The sequence below is a fragment of the Capra hircus genome, chromosome 1 (assembly GCF_001704415.2).
Source record: "Capra hircus breed San Clemente chromosome 1, ASM170441v1, whole genome shotgun sequence".
Taxonomy (NCBI): Eukaryota; Metazoa; Chordata; class Mammalia; order Artiodactyla; family Bovidae; genus Capra; species Capra hircus.
Window position 1 is genome coordinate 94,709,912 of NC_030808.1, and position 15,598 is coordinate 94,725,509.

At 40.5% G+C, this 15,598-nt stretch overlaps 1 protein-coding gene across 5 annotated transcripts in view; it reads right to left on the bottom strand.

Moving 5' to 3' along the window:
• Positions 1-15,598, bottom strand: part of FNDC3B (fibronectin type III domain containing 3B) — a 356,699-nt gene that overhangs the window by 26,499 nt on the left and 314,602 nt on the right. For all 5 annotated transcript variants that reach the window (XM_018047697.1, XM_018047701.1, XM_018047711.1 and 2 more), the window contains exon 23: positions 3,213-3,425. In XM_018047697.1, coding sequence (XP_017903186.1) covers positions 3,213-3,425 — 213 coding nt within the window. The remainder of the gene's footprint in view (positions 1-3,212; positions 3,426-15,598) is intronic.

Sequence of the window (15,598 nt, forward strand, 5' to 3'; positions counted from 1 at the left end):
TTTTTGGCCAAACAGTATACTTAGAAATCTCTGGGCCATGTCAGATTTTTCTGATTGTGAGCTCTATAAATTAAACATAATAAACCAGCACATCATAGATGCAAAACCTTAAGGATTTTGGCCATTAAGTGGTCCTTCTTAAGGAATGTTAGTATCTTTCTTCTTATTTATCAAAAGTAGAAGCTAAAACATGAAGAAAAAAAGAGGACATTCTCTAATCATTTACAAAAGACACCTTTTTGAATAGGATGTAACTCACAAAGAATCTACAGAGATTCACGTCTTTAAGGTGAAAAAGGTGGAAGTTTTTCTAGACTGGAGTTCAGCTTCTAGTTCAACTCCTTTATTTTATGGATATGGAAAACTCCGGAGCAATAGTTTAGCAGCTGAAATCAACTTAACTCTTTAATCTGACAATTACCAAGCGCAGCGTTATGCATTTTCATTGTTCTGCTGCTGCTTCATGTTTAAAGACTCAGATTACTTGCACTGGCTGCCAAGGGCAGCGGTAGAACTCAGACACTGTGGCACTCCTTCCAAATGCCCACAGTGACCGGTGAGCCAGGCAAACATGGGGAAAGAAATATTTTGAGAGCTGACAGCTAAGTAAGTACACGAACACCACAAACTCTGGTTCTCCCCTTGGCCACAGAAGGATATATGATATTTTTGCCACATCTATAACAGAAACTAATTGGTGGTTAATGAAATCAGTACACATGCTAAAGAATGTGAACACTTTTCCCAAAAGCCACTAGAAACCACTCTAGCAACCACAATTTCAATTAAAAAGACAGCTGTCATTTTGGAAGAAAATGCTGTTCCTCTCACTGGATAGGCCATATCCAAGTTGTAAATAACTTCAAGGGGAGCAGAATTGACAAAGACCTAAGTACAAGTATTATGATCTATCCAATGCCAAGTGTTTCTCCCTAATCTTCAGTAGTCAGGAGCCAAAATCAAAGGCTTGGATTCATGGGACCATTCATGACAACAGTTCAGTTTCAAGACGGCAAGGAAGGTCATCTTCAGACTCAAATTAGGCCATGTTTCACCCTTTTAAATCCCAGGAAAATAATTCCACAAATAAAATGAGAATTTATTACATTCTCTATCCCCATCACTTTGATAACTTCTGAGAACACTGACAAATCTAATTTAGAAAAAGATAAATCTGGACTCTAGCTCATAAAAATAAGAAAAATACTATTCCTAATGGTGAGTTTTCTTAAACTGCCATTTAAATTTAGACAAGTCATTTATTTAACAAGCCAGGTTTTTTTCCTTTTTTTATGAGGGAAGAGCATGGATTGATTACGAGGGTTTGCACTCTTTCCTGCCTGACATTTTCAGATGTCTCACAACAGCATTCTTCTTTGGACCAGCACTCACAGAGCCTTTGTTCCAAGCATTGGTATGGTTCTCTGTACGAGGTAGCTCAGGTTGCTGCCTTGCGCAGGCCAGGGCTGCAGCACACTGGGGACGGGGCAGAGCTGTCAATCTCCCCACATTCCTGGAGATGACAGTTGAGGCAGCTCCACAGGCAGGTCAGGAGGTGCTGGCTCAGATCCCAATTCTGCCACCAGCTTCAACAATGATTCAGAAATTTGCTTTTTTTCTAAATAGTACAACTAGAAGGTGTTCTCTAAGGAAGGTTCTCAGGACCACCAGTGTAAGCCAAAAGCCCAGGAAAAAAGACTCATTTACAAATTTCCCCAAATGCTAGCTTAATATATTTATCATGATTGCTGTTAGTCCATAGTTCCTGTTCTTGCCAGTAAGGTTGAGGAGTCTCCTGCCAATAAAATAATGAGCCCGTGAAAAATGCATCCAAAAGCACATGGCATGGTAAGATGAATGATCTTGTCTGCAAATGAATATGAATTTGATCTCTAATGAATCTCCCCAGAAGAAGCTTACTTTTTCTGTTCTTTCTATACTAGGACTCATTTCCTACAGGATGATCACTTTTTGTTCTAAGTCAAACTATTGTGTTTTCTAGGTCTTCCAATGTCAAGTTCAAACGTGACCTGTTTCACAAAGCTGTTCCTGTTCTTTGCAACCAGAGAGTCTGCACTTTGCTCCCTATGTCTGCCCACTTCAAACTCCCAGAGCACTTTTCTCCAATTCTGCTAGTGTTCTCTGACGACGTGTAGGTTGATATCATGCTCCTGGAGACGGGGCAGGGCCTTCCTTTTGTTCTTGGTCTCCACTGAGGGCCCACCTTGCAACAATGCCTTCCACACACCAGGACTCCACTGAGCAGACCTGAATCGAAGGACTCAAGTGCAGAGCAGAAGTGGAGGTTGGAAGGGGTCTGAAAAAGAAGCAGGTCCCCACATGAAAGAGCAGGGAACCATGATGCGTTAAGGGGAAATGACAGAAACACTTCCACATACCCTGATTCTTGCTTCAGCAGGTGTGTGCAGGAAGGGGCAGCATGACTACCCCAAAAGGCTGTCTTGGTTTTATGGTAGTTTCCCACCTCCTTCAAGCTGAGACTCTTGTTTGAACTTTTGGTAACAAAACTTTCTGTCATTAACTTTTGCTCCACAGCTGAATTATTCCTAAATACAGGTCAGCTGCCCATCTTCTGATCGGCCATTCTCAGAGGAAATGAAGTTAGGTTAAATAAATACTATGTGAAAGGCTGGATTTGATTTCTGTCACCAAGAGTGTTTCCTGAGTATGGAATCTTATAAAGAATCTCCTATTTGCTCTAGTTAATTTGATATTATGTTGCACTGCCCATGGTTACAGAGCACAGTCCCCATCTGTACATCACCACAGCTATTTCAGACTGGTAAACATGTTTGTCCTGATGGTTACTGAATATTTAAAAGAGGTTAACATCCCTTCCTGAGTCTTATTTCCCTCTGCACTCATGACTAATCTAACACTATTACACAGCAGGGACTTGAATTTGACCATTTTCCTTTCAGAGAATTTCTCTCCATTTTTCTGGCTTTATAAAAGGAAAAAACAAACAAACAAACATGTATTTATCATCTATAGGGAAATCAGGATCATTAGACTCTTAATTTAGAAAATTCCAAATGGAGAATACAACTTTGAGTATAAAGTGCAGAACCCAAATACCAGGAAGTCTTTCAACAAGGGTGAGGAGTGTTTCGGAGGCCAAAAGAACTGTGAAGACTTCATCCCATAAGCCAAAGTCATGGAGTTTTCGGATGAACCCCTAGGCCTCTCACCTCTTGTTTCTGTCCTCCAGCTGCAGCGTGTACACCATGTCATCAGCAGCGTGCGTCTTGGCATTACTGTCTCCCCATTTCAGCTTCAGGCTCTGAGGCCCCGCAGCAGCACATTCGAGCCTAGGCGGCAAGGGTGGTAATGGCCGAGTTTTTGCTTTAATGAACTGACTAAATGGTCCAGCTCCAATTTCATTTATGGCCTGAATTCTGATCCTGAAAAAAAAAATCACAAACACAGGCTTAAGAACCAGTGATTCCTCATTTGAAATCAACATTGGATGTCATATTTCTTACTTGCTCCTATAAAGCAGTATCATGGAATAAAGGAAAACCAGCTAAAATAATCAATACAAACAGAAATGGGCGGCTCGGAAGACACATTATCTTTTCCATTCCAAAACCAACAGCCCCAAACAGCACATTAGCAAGATATTCCTTAGTTCTTTAATTTAAAAAAAAAAAAAAAAAAGGATCCTTGTTCAAGGGAACATATACTAAAGACTTTCATATTTTGTTCTGGCCACCCTTTAGCTGTCTCCTCAGTTTTGGAAGCAAGTAAGCTATAAACAGTAGAGTGAAGTCGCTCAGTCGTGTCCGACTCTTTGCGACCCCGTGGACTGTAGCCCACCAGGCTCCTCCTCCATGGGATTCTCCAGGCAAGAATACTGGAGTGGGTTGCCATTTCCTTCTCCAGGGGATCTTCCCGACCCAGGGATCAAACCCAGGTCTCCTGCATTGCAGGCAGATGCTTTAACCTAATGAAATTATAAATGAAAGAGGAGAACAAGAGAGTCTTCTTCAGATTTTGACAAAAAGGACAACAGCTCTTCGATAGTGCATTTTTCCTCCTCTGTCTCCAGCCTCACCCAACAATCTCTGCTAGTCTCTAACCAACACTGAGTGTGCAGACACTGCTGGTGACAGAGTGTCACTCAGAAGTGTAGAAATCTTAACTGGATGCTTACTATGTGCAGTGTTACGGGTAATAAAGATACATTAACACTGCTCTCATGGTCAAGGAACTGAAAATCAAACAAAGTGTGTCTTCCCAGGTGGTTCAGTGGTAAAGAATCTGCCTGTCAATGCAAGAAGATGCGGGTTTGATCCCTAGGTCGGGAAGATCCCCTGGAGGAGGCCACGGCAACCCACACCAGTATTCTTCCCTGGAGAATCCCATGGACAGAAGAGCCTGGTGGGCTACAGTCCACGGGGTTGCAAAGAGCTGGACGTGACTGAGCATGCATACATATAAAATACAATATCTCATCAACATCCCCATTTTTCTTGTTCTTCTACTTGCTTACTGATTAACTGAAAAATTTCTCCAAGGTCATCAGACAACACATTGATGGCACTGCCCCATCTTTCTTCATCCTCTACACCCCTTGCTGCAGTAGGTACATGTTGCTGAAGCTTGTTTCTTACTGGCACTGGGGCGTCCTGCAGGTGCCTGCAGAGGCCTTCCTCCTCCACTTCTCAGAGTAAAGGTCTCAAACAAGCCCCCACCCCACTCCCTCTGCTCTTCCTCTCCTGTAAATGGACAGTCCTCTCAATAACCTCAGCATCTCCACAGCTTCATCCAATGAGACCTTTCTCAGATCTGCCTCTCCTCCATCTCTTCATGCCTCATTACTAGGCCTCCAGTGGAAACTTCCACCCAGAGCCCTTGCTAGGTACACAGGCATTTTATTCATCTGAACGAGCAGTGTGGTATCACTAGTTCTAAAAGTTTCAACATTTAAACCTGATGTGAGTTTGAAACAGTGTTTCAAAACACATGATATTAAAAAATACAGTCAGAGAGAAATTCTCAGGAAACAGATCAGTTTAAAATATTCTTATAATTTATTTTATGTACATCTGTCTCACAGCAACTACTGCTTATATTTTAATAGAAAATATCATTACATATTACAATACCTAAATCCATCATATGACCACAAATGAACCTTAATTCTTCAAATTTAAAATTACATAAATTCAGCAAGTCAATTTAATAATGTCTGTAAATTGTTAAGAAGGTAAAAACAATAGATTGGTTCCAGGTGAGATGTAGTAAGCACACACTACCCTGTCTCTCCCACTGAATGGGGCTATTAAACCTGGACAAAATAAATAAAGCAGCCATCTAAGAAGTGCAAAAAGGAAATACCAACTAAAGGATTTGGGGAAGAAGTTAAGCTATCACCAAACCAGCACTGAATTTACCATTTTCCCCCCTCCATCATCCCATGGCTTGGACTCAATATAGCCTGAAATCCAGAGAATTCCTCTCTTTTTTTTTTCTTTTCTTTTCCACACTGTCTTATTCCTCAGCCCTTAGCCAATTCCATCAATTAACAGCCTAAAGAAGAAAAACCGCATGATCACATCCGCTGATACAGAAAAAGCATTTAATGAAACCCAACATATATTCATAATAAAAATTCTTGGCAAACTAGGTATAGAAGGAAACTTTCTCAACCTGAAAGGGGCACTTATAGAAAGGGGCACCTACAGCCAACATTACACTTAATGGTCAAAGACTAACTGGGAGATCAGAACAAAGCAGAGACGCCTACTTTCACCACTGCTATTTAACATTAGGCACCAGATCCAGTCGGTGGGGGTGGGGTGGGGGAAAGACAGAGATGGTAGGTAAATAAACGTCAAGACACAGCTGGGACTACTTAAGACCACCTAAATATTTTATTATTTTTTTTAAATTTTATTTATTTATTTTTTTTAAATTTTAAAATCTTTAATTCTTACATGCATTCCCAAACATGAACCCCCCTCCCACCTCCCTCCCCATAACATCTCTCTGGAAGACCACCTAAATAGAGACATACTGTGGTCATGAACTGGAAAACACTACATAGAAAAACAGTCAATTCTCCCAAAACTGATCTATAGATACAATGTAACTGTAATAAAATTCCAGCAGGATTCTCCTTAGTTGATATAGATAAGTTGATTCTAAAATTACATGGCAAGGCAAAGGAACTAAAAAATGTTGCTACACAAATCTGAAAAATAATAAAGTTGGAAGAATCACACTACCTGATTTAGGACTTACTATAAGGTTTACTATAAATAGTAATCAAGATAGTGTGTTATCAGAGAGACACAGACCAACAGAAACAGACCTGCACAGATATGGCTAATTGATTTCCAACAAATTTGCAAAATTAATTCAATGAAGAAAGAACTGTCTTAACAACTGGTATTGGAACAACTGGATATCAAAACCAAAACTAAATCTTAATGTAGATTTCATTCAAAAGTTAACTCAGAATGGATCATAGATCCTAACAATAGAATGCAAAATGTAAAACACTTAAGGAGAAAACAGGAGGAAATATGTGCTACCTAGAATTAAAGAATTTTTAGATATGATGTGAAAAGCATGCATCCAGAATACATCTAAGACCTTTCAAAACTTGGCAATAAAACTAAAAAATGGACAAGAGACTGGAACAAACACTCCACTGAAGAGGACATACATGTGGCAAATAGGCACACAAAAATATGTTTAACACCACTAGCCATTAGGAAAATGCAAATTAAAACAACAATGAGATGCTACTATCCTTCCCCAATAAAGTGGATAAAATTTTAAAATGCTTAATACCATTCTAGCAAGTATAAGTAACAGCTGAAACTCCCATATTTTGCTGCTGAGAATGCAAAATGGTATACAGATACACTGGAAAACAGTTTGCTTAGAAAGTTTCTTATAAACTTTAGCATACATTTATCATATGATCCAGCAATCACACTTCTTGGGCTGTACTCTAGAGAATTAAAATACTTACATTCACATAAAAACCTGCACATAAATGTTTATACCAGATCTGTTCATAATCACCCAAAACTGAATGAATATCTGCCTCAGTTTGGAATGTAGCCAACAGCTATCTCTGATAAAGTACAGCTAAAATTCTATCACAAAGAGTCTCCTTTTCTCAGATTCTATTGAACTAGGGCTTCATCAGGTCTCTCTTAGGTAATACAATGTGACTTTCTTGACATAGCATTCAGTTCAATTACTCAGTTGGGCCCGACTCTTTGAGACCCTATAGACTACAGCACACCAGGGTTCCCTGTTCATCACCAAACCCAGGAGCTTGCTCAAACTCATGTCCATCGAGTCAGTGATGCCATCCAACCATCTCATCCTCTGTCGTCCCCTTCTCCTCCTGCCCTCAATCTTTCCCAGCGTCAGGGTCTTTTCCAATGAGTCAGTTCTTCACATCAAGTGGCCAAAGAATTGGAGTTTCAGCTTCAGCATCTGTCCTTCCAATGAATATTCAGGACTCATTTCCTTTAGGATGGACTGGTTCGATCTCCCTGCAGTCCAAGGGACTCTCAAGAGTCTTTTCCAACACCACAGTTCAAAAGCCTCAATTCTTCGGCACTCAGCTTTCTTTATAGTCCAACTCTCACATCCATCCATGACTACTGAAAAACCATATTAATATGCTGCCTAGGTTGATCATAGCTTTTCTTCCAAGGAGCAAGTGTCTTTTAATTTCATGGCTGCAGTCACCATCTGCAGTGATTTCGGAGCCCAAGAAAATAGTCTATCACTGTTTCCATTATTTCCCCATCTATTTGCCATGAAGTGATAGGACCAGATGCCATGATCTTAGTTTTCTGAATGCTGAGTTTTAAGCCAACTTTTTCACTCTCCTCTTTCGCTTTCATTGAGAGGCTCTTTGGTTCCTCTTCATTTTCTGCCATATGGGTGGTGTCATCTGTATATCTGAGGTTATTGATTATTTCTCCCGGCAATTTTGATTCTAGCTTGTGCTTCATCCAGCCCTGCGTTCTGCAAGATGTACTCTGCGTAAAAGTTAAATAAGCAGGGTGACAAGATACAGCCTTGATGTACTTCTTTCCCAATTTGGAGCCAGTCCGTTGTTCCATGTTTGGTTCTAACTGTTGCTTCTTGACCTGCATACAGATTTCTCAGGAGTCAGGTAAGTGGTCTGGTCTTCCCAAATCTTTAAGAATTTTCCATAGTTTGTTGTGATCCACACAGTCAAAGGCTTTGGTGTAGATAATAAAGCAAAAGTAGATGTTTTGCTAGAACTCTCTTGCTTTATCTATGATCCAACAGATGCTGGGAATTTGATCTCTGGGTCTTCTGCCTTTTCTAAATCCAGTCTGAACATCTGGAAGTTCTTGGGTCACATACTGTTGAAGCCTTGCTTGGAGAATTTTGAGCATTACTTTGCTAGCGTGTGAGATGAGTGCAATTGTGCTGTAGTTTGAACATTCTTTGGCATTGCCTTTCTTTGGGATTGGAATGAAAAGTGATCTTTTCCAGTCCTGTGGCCACTGCTGAGTTTTCCAAATTTGCTGGCATATTGCAACACAGTATTGAAAGACTACAATAAACTCTTCTTTGCTTCCTAACACGAGTCTTGTAAAATAGCTGTATGGTATTAATCTAAGAGTTTCTCCCCTATTATTTGAAAAGAAAGAAATTTTTCTGCAGCTAGAGAGGAAAAGTCTTTCCAAAAAGATAGTCATCATGGTGGTAGAAATTACTCCTTTTTTCCCTATTGAGGAAAAAGGAATTAAGCTAGACCTGTAAGTCTCAGTCTTCTTCCAATGGTAAACAAGTCTCCTCACCTATATGGTTTACGTGAATGTCTTTCCACTGTTCAGTGTGCTATTTCTTCCCTTTATTCTGTGCAGAGTTAGTCCTAGAGCCCAGAGACCAAGATGCCTCCTTCCATCTGCTTGCCCATAGTCCTCCAGAGCCAAGCTCACCTTGTATTCAAGGTGATCCTACTGCTTTGCTCCATGCAGCCACCACAGCCCTTGGCTACATCAGGAAGTAAAAGAAAGTGAGGTATAATGGGTTGCTTAAGATTGCTCTTCTGCCCAAGACAAAAGATGAGAGGAGATTTCAATCATGTGTAAGAATTAGAAATAGTTTATAACACACAAGTATCAAGACACAGAAAGAAACGTAGATTTAATATTTAATTTCTTTTGTAAATTCATTTTCTTTGCAAGGCCCCCACAGTATTTTGGTAGGTAGTGGGATTCTTACATCTGTAGCTCTCTGGCTCTCAGAACTTTTAACTCAAGGTACATTTGGTAAATGTATTGAATATTAGCCATAACTATTCCCACCCACCCACCCCAAGAATAAGAAGGCTACGGTAATATTTTAACTCTCCTGAGCAGTGAAGCCTCTCTGGCTACTCTGCTAATCACTTTGGTGACTGCAGGGAAATTATCTAACACCTGTAAAGCAACAGTTTCCTTCTCTATAAAGTGGGAGTGGTAATATATTTGCTGCATTTACAAAGAGGATTACTTATTTAAGATAAGCAACGTGGGAAGCATTTTCTATTTTTTAACCTTTTACACTTCGCCATTCGATCAGAAAAGGAATCCAGGTGGCCAAAAGCTCTCTGGTAAACTTTAAAGTGCTAATTTATGGAGTTATTATTTTTATGACTTCCTTTCAGACCGTATTCCTCCCCAACAATGAAGAAGATGTGCTGGGCATCCACGTGAGACGCCCTGCACCAGGCACATGAGAGCTGTCTGCATTCTAGCTGTATTACTACCACCATGGCACTTTATTACTTGAGGAAAGTGCTGATTCCATCTGTGTTTTTCCTTTCTCTAAATTATTGTCAAGGACCCAACAACAGCTAAAAGGACAGCCTTCTTTTTAAACCATCCTCAGAAGGTGAGGCAGCAGCTTGGGAACGGGTGAAATGTTAACAATCTGTGCTATGGAGTCAGTTGTCCCTTGGTACCCATGGAGGGCTGGTCTCAGGACCCCCAGTGTTACTAAAATCCATGGATGCTCAAGTCCCATCTATTAAATGGCACAGTTCAGTTGGCCTTCCAGACCACAGATGTGGTGAGATGACTGTTTCTCTTGCTTTTAGAGATGAGGAAACTTCAGTTAAATAATTCAACTTAAATGACACAGTAGCTAGTAGGTGCTGAAGTCTAGATTTGATATGTGCAATACTATCACTAATTTCTACCCTGACCCTTTGTCTATTCCACAAGTGCAGAAACTGCAGCCAGCTAGGTTCAGTCATTTGCATTAATCCTCACAGCAGATACAGGTCAGATCTGGGTGTGAAGCTGGTCTTTCTAGACTCAAAGTCTTCATGTATTAACACACCATTCCCTCCAGGGATAACTTGAACCAAACACAGCTTCTTCCAACGAAAAGATAACTTTAATTCGAACCACACTTTCAATTCAACAACTGCCTTTTGCCAATGAAATAGACATTTAGAACAGTCAAATTTCCTTTTACATTATTAAAACTTTTGGCCTTGGAATGAACTCTGTGTGTATGTGCTAAGTTGCTCCAGTCGCATCAGACTCTTTGCGACCCTATGGACTGCAGGCTCCTCTGTCTATGGGATTCCCCAGGCAAGAATACTGGAGTAGGCTGCCATGACCTCCCCCAGAAGATCTTCCTGACCCAGGGATCGAACCCATATCTCTCATGCCTTCTGCATTGGCAGTGCGTTCTTTACCACTAGTGCCCCGAGGTGGCTCAGGTGGTAAAGTATCTGCTTACAATGCGGGAACCTTGGGTTTGATCCCTGGGTCAGGAAGAACCACTGGAGAAGGGAATGGCAACCCACTGCAGTATTCTTGCCTAGGAAATCCCATGGACAAAGAAGCCTGGTGGGCTACAGCCCATGGGGTCACAGAGAATCAGACACAACTGAGCAACTAATATACATACAAGCAGCACCACCGAACTACCTAGATTTTAAAATATTTGCTTCAATTTATTCAAGCAACAAAATGTGTTTCAGTAAAAATGCATGGAAAACATTTTCCCCTGTGGCTGAGGCACTGACCTGATGTTAATTAGTTTTAAGGATGAAGTGACACTCAAAACTGAAATAGAACTGAGGACTTGATCAAATGAAGCCATGTCTCCTTGCAATTGGTAAAAATATCAAAAACTCTGAGTCCAGAAGGCTGAGAAAACAGAACAAGGACTAAGGAAGCTAATATTTCTGGTGTTTTGTGATGAAAATGCAGTGTATGAAAATAATTTCCTAATTCCAGTGACAACTCACCTAGGATGGATGAAACCAAATACTATCTTGAGGAACAATTCTAAGAATTAACCTCAGAAAAAACTGATTTTCAAGTTCTATTAAATTAATTAGTCTATCCCAAACCCAAACTTGAGATGTTCTCTCTTTCTCAGTGAACTAACACGTTAATCTTGACATTTAGATAAGATCTATAGCTCCCCCCGCCCCCAAACATGCAGTGTATGTCAGTTTCTGAAATCTGAAGCTCTGCAAAGTTAAGTACAAGGGAAATGGAAGTTTTCTTTCCAATGCAGGGAAGTGATTTAACCCTGAGAAGCTCTGTCTTGGCCATCTGAATTGATGTGAAAAATCTCTTCAAGTGTCCGGGAGTTTTCAATATCCATCAGTATACTGATAATACTGACTCAATAATATCAAATTAAGAAGTATATTCTTTATAAATTTTGACTGGACTTTCATTATTAAAATATCTGCTACTTTTAGATCTCAAATACATTACTGCTTCAGAAGATCACAGCGTAACAGGATGCATTTTATACACACACACTCTCTCTCTCTCTCTTTCTCAAGTGGCATTACATTATGTCAAAAGAAGAATGACTTTGAAAACTGGAGAAGGTGACTTCTCAGTCAGCCATCCTAGTTCTCAGGAGGTGTTGAGAGCAGGGAGGAGGGGACAGTGAGGACGGCACCCCTCTTCCTCCACTGAAGAGTTATGGGTAAGAGAGGCCTAAGAAGCAAAAGATAGGTTTTGTATGCTACCCCACCCCACCAGTCTACTACTTAATAATCTAATTAAGAAGAGAAAAATATTAAAGAGTAGACCTCTGAGGAAATATTAAATAGTAGCGTAAATACATGAAACCTCTTTAGGAAAAAGATGGGTTCAGAGTAAAGTTATTTGGAGAAGGCTGCCGGGAAGGGTAACCTTTGCTGGCTCAGTCATTCCTCCCTTCAACCTATCTCCTTCTGATAGCTCCTTGGATACCAGGCACTTGGAGTTTTTTTTTTTTCATGCCCTGCCTCTATAGGAAAGAAACCTTAGAAGTCTCCCATGGCTTGAAGGACAATGCCAGATTTCCACACATTTCTACCTGTAATCAGGTCATAACCCACCTGCCAGCTCATTTCTTCCCTTCCAAACATTAGCAACAGAAAATTTATTGAGAGCTTATGTGTCAGGTCCTTCACAAGGTACCTGAAGTCTAAAAAATTACCCTATCAGGTAGTTAAAGTAATCATCCCCATTTTATAGATCAGAAGACTGAGATACAAAGAGCTTAAAGAGATACAAAGACCTCTGTACCAGAGGTCACAGAGGCAACAAGTGAGAGACCCAGGATTGATGTCAAGGCTGTCTGACTCCAGTGCACTACTTTTGAACTACTCTGAACTTGTCTCCTTATAAAGCTTACTTCATCTCGTTAGAATGAAATGACTCAGGATTCACTTTTTGACAGGCTAATGTAGTGCTTGACATATAAGGACTCAAAAAATGTTATTTTCACCCCCATTTTACCTAGCAAAAAGAGCAAACAAATATACCTTAAGTTTTAGCCATTTGCCAGTTCAACATGAGTCAGACATATAATGAGGTTGCCAAAAAAAGTGATCTTAAGCAACCTTACCAACTGCTCACTATGGAAAACAAAGAAGGTGACAACTTTGTTCTGCTCTGAGCCAGCCACACTATTCCTGGAGGTGAGCACACTGCTCATTAAAGAGGCCATTAAGAAACAGAAATCACCCAAAGAAGAGGTTGGAAGGGGTTATAGAAACTCCTGCCAGTGAAGACAGATTTGAACAAAGAGAAGATGGTTAAGTAAGAGACAGTTGACATAATAAGCTAATGATGTCTAGGCCATAGGGGTGGGGCTCAGACTTCTGTATTTTGCAAAACCTCTCCATGTAAAACTTAGAATCACTGCTCTTGGGCAAAGTTCTCAAACTTTTGTGTGTGTGCATGCTAAGTCGCTTCAGTCATGTCCAACTCTTTGTGATCCCATGGACTAGCGCCTGCCAGGCACCTCTGTTCATGGGATTCTCCAGGCAAGAATACTGGAGTGGGTTGCCATTCCTTTTTCCAGAGGACCTTCTAGACCCAGGGATCGAACTTGCGTCTCCTGAATTTCAGGTAGATTCTTTACTGCTGAGCCGCTGAGCCCTCTCAAACTTTTAACAGGCAACAAAATCTCCTATGGGGCTAATTAAAGCACAGAGTGCTGGGCCCTATCCTGAGATTTCTGATTCCAGGGGTTTCTGCTGCTGCTGCTAAGTTGCTTCAGTCGTGTCCAACTCTGTGCAACCCCATAGATGGCAGCCCACGAGGCTCCGCTGTCCCTGGGACTCTCCAGGCAAGAACACTGGAGTGGGTTGCCATTTCCTTCTCCAATGCATGGAAGTGAAAAGTGAAAGTGAAGCCACTCAGTCGTGTCCAACTCTTAGTGACCCCATGGACTGCAGCCTACCAGGCTCCTCCACCCATGGGATTTTCCAGGCAAGAGTACTGGAGTGGGGTGCCATTGCTTTCTCTGAGGGGTTCCCATTAGGGCCTGGTAAATTACACTTAATACTGATGCTTTGAGTATCACTGTTCTAGAAGAAAGTCCAGGATCAATTTTAGTAGATTTCAGCTCAGGTTTTAACAAAGTATAGGGGAAACTCTACAGAAATAAGAGTTAAACTGCTTAGTGAGGAGAAGCTGAAGCTGAAGACACTGCTTCATCACTGGAGATATTCACGCCAGGGCTCTGCGAAAGGGTAACACCAGGCGATCTTGTCTCAGCTCACAAAGCCTATAGTGGCCGGAGCATGCAAAAGAAAGCTACATCCCTATTTTTTTTTCTTTTTTCTCTAACGGTTTTTCCCTCCTCGAATCAAAACACAAACTCAATTCTAAATTTAAAAGTGGTGCCTTTAAAAAATCTCATTATAATTCCCACCAAAGTTTATACAGGATGTTAGTAAGCCAGTGGACAGTCCGGCAAGCACCAGTAGAGAAAGGATGGATCCATTTTAGTGTCAGTAGGTTGGCTGGAGAAGTGAACATTTCTGTCCCAGCAAAACAGAGGAAGAATAAACTCCGTGTGAGAACAATGTGTAACTGCTAAAGGTTAAAAAAAAAAATTAAAAGAAACAAGTCTTTTTTTATCCAAGCCCCATAGCCTGTTTCATTCCACATTTTCATCTAGAACATCATGATCTGTTCACTTATATTTTGACCAATTTGTGGGATAAAAAAGGTGAGGTAAAAGTTGATTGGACTAAAATTATACCCTCAGTTCCCTGAAATACTCATTTTGTATTTCACCACAATTACAACGATCTCATGTTTTTGAACCACAAAAGAACAAGACTATGGGCTCATTGGAGTTCTACTATAGAGAATCCAATAAAGTATTATAGAAACAAAATTCCTTAAGTTGGACAAATGATGATCTTAAATGTGAATATTAATTTTAATATCTTAAATGTGAAACATCCATTTTATTTATTGATTGGCCAGCAAATATTTTAACTAAATCTTTTTTTTTTTGGTCAAGAACACACAATATGACTTAAGGCCAAAGATTTGTCTTTTCTAAAGGTGTACATTTTTCATGCAATCTGTCTGAAACAGTGTCTTCCAAGCTGCCCTGAAAGGTTAAGAGGTGACATCCTCCCAGTGTGACTTTCCACATTCAGCTCAGTATACTAGCCTTGTATATTAATACTGAAAAGAATTAGGGACTTTTTAACATGTCTTTAACCAGCCACTTATATGGAATATATTGTTGATGATTTCCACTGTAATTGGCATTTCATCAATGAACAAAGATCCCCTACATCAGTTTTCTTCATTTGAACTTTTGATTTCTAGATTTCTTTCTTGAAGTCATTCGACTACACGTTGACTAATAAATATCAGCATTCCTCCAATATCAACCGTCTAAAACCCCTAAAGTTTTATAATCATTTACACTACCTTTAAGGTATGCATAATGGGAGGAAGAGGCAAAATTCTTGGGCTGGAACCTTGTCCTAAAAGCCCTTTATGATTGCTGACCTGAATGATCAGAGGACTGACCTGAGGATCTGCATCCATTCTGGCACAGACATGAACTGTGGGTCTCACAGCAGACGTGAGACCTTCCAGTGAGCACTGAGCCAGTGGCTTCCTCATAGGTTTTCTGGCCTGAGGGTCCAAGTCAGGCAATATTCTGGAATGCGGTCTCTGAGGAACAGTTAGAGGATGACATTCACTTGCTCATTTTTCCCCAGAGATATACCTCATGGTCAGGTCTCCATAGAGCATCATCACTGGGAATGTCCCTGAGGTCAAGGTCTGGGTTT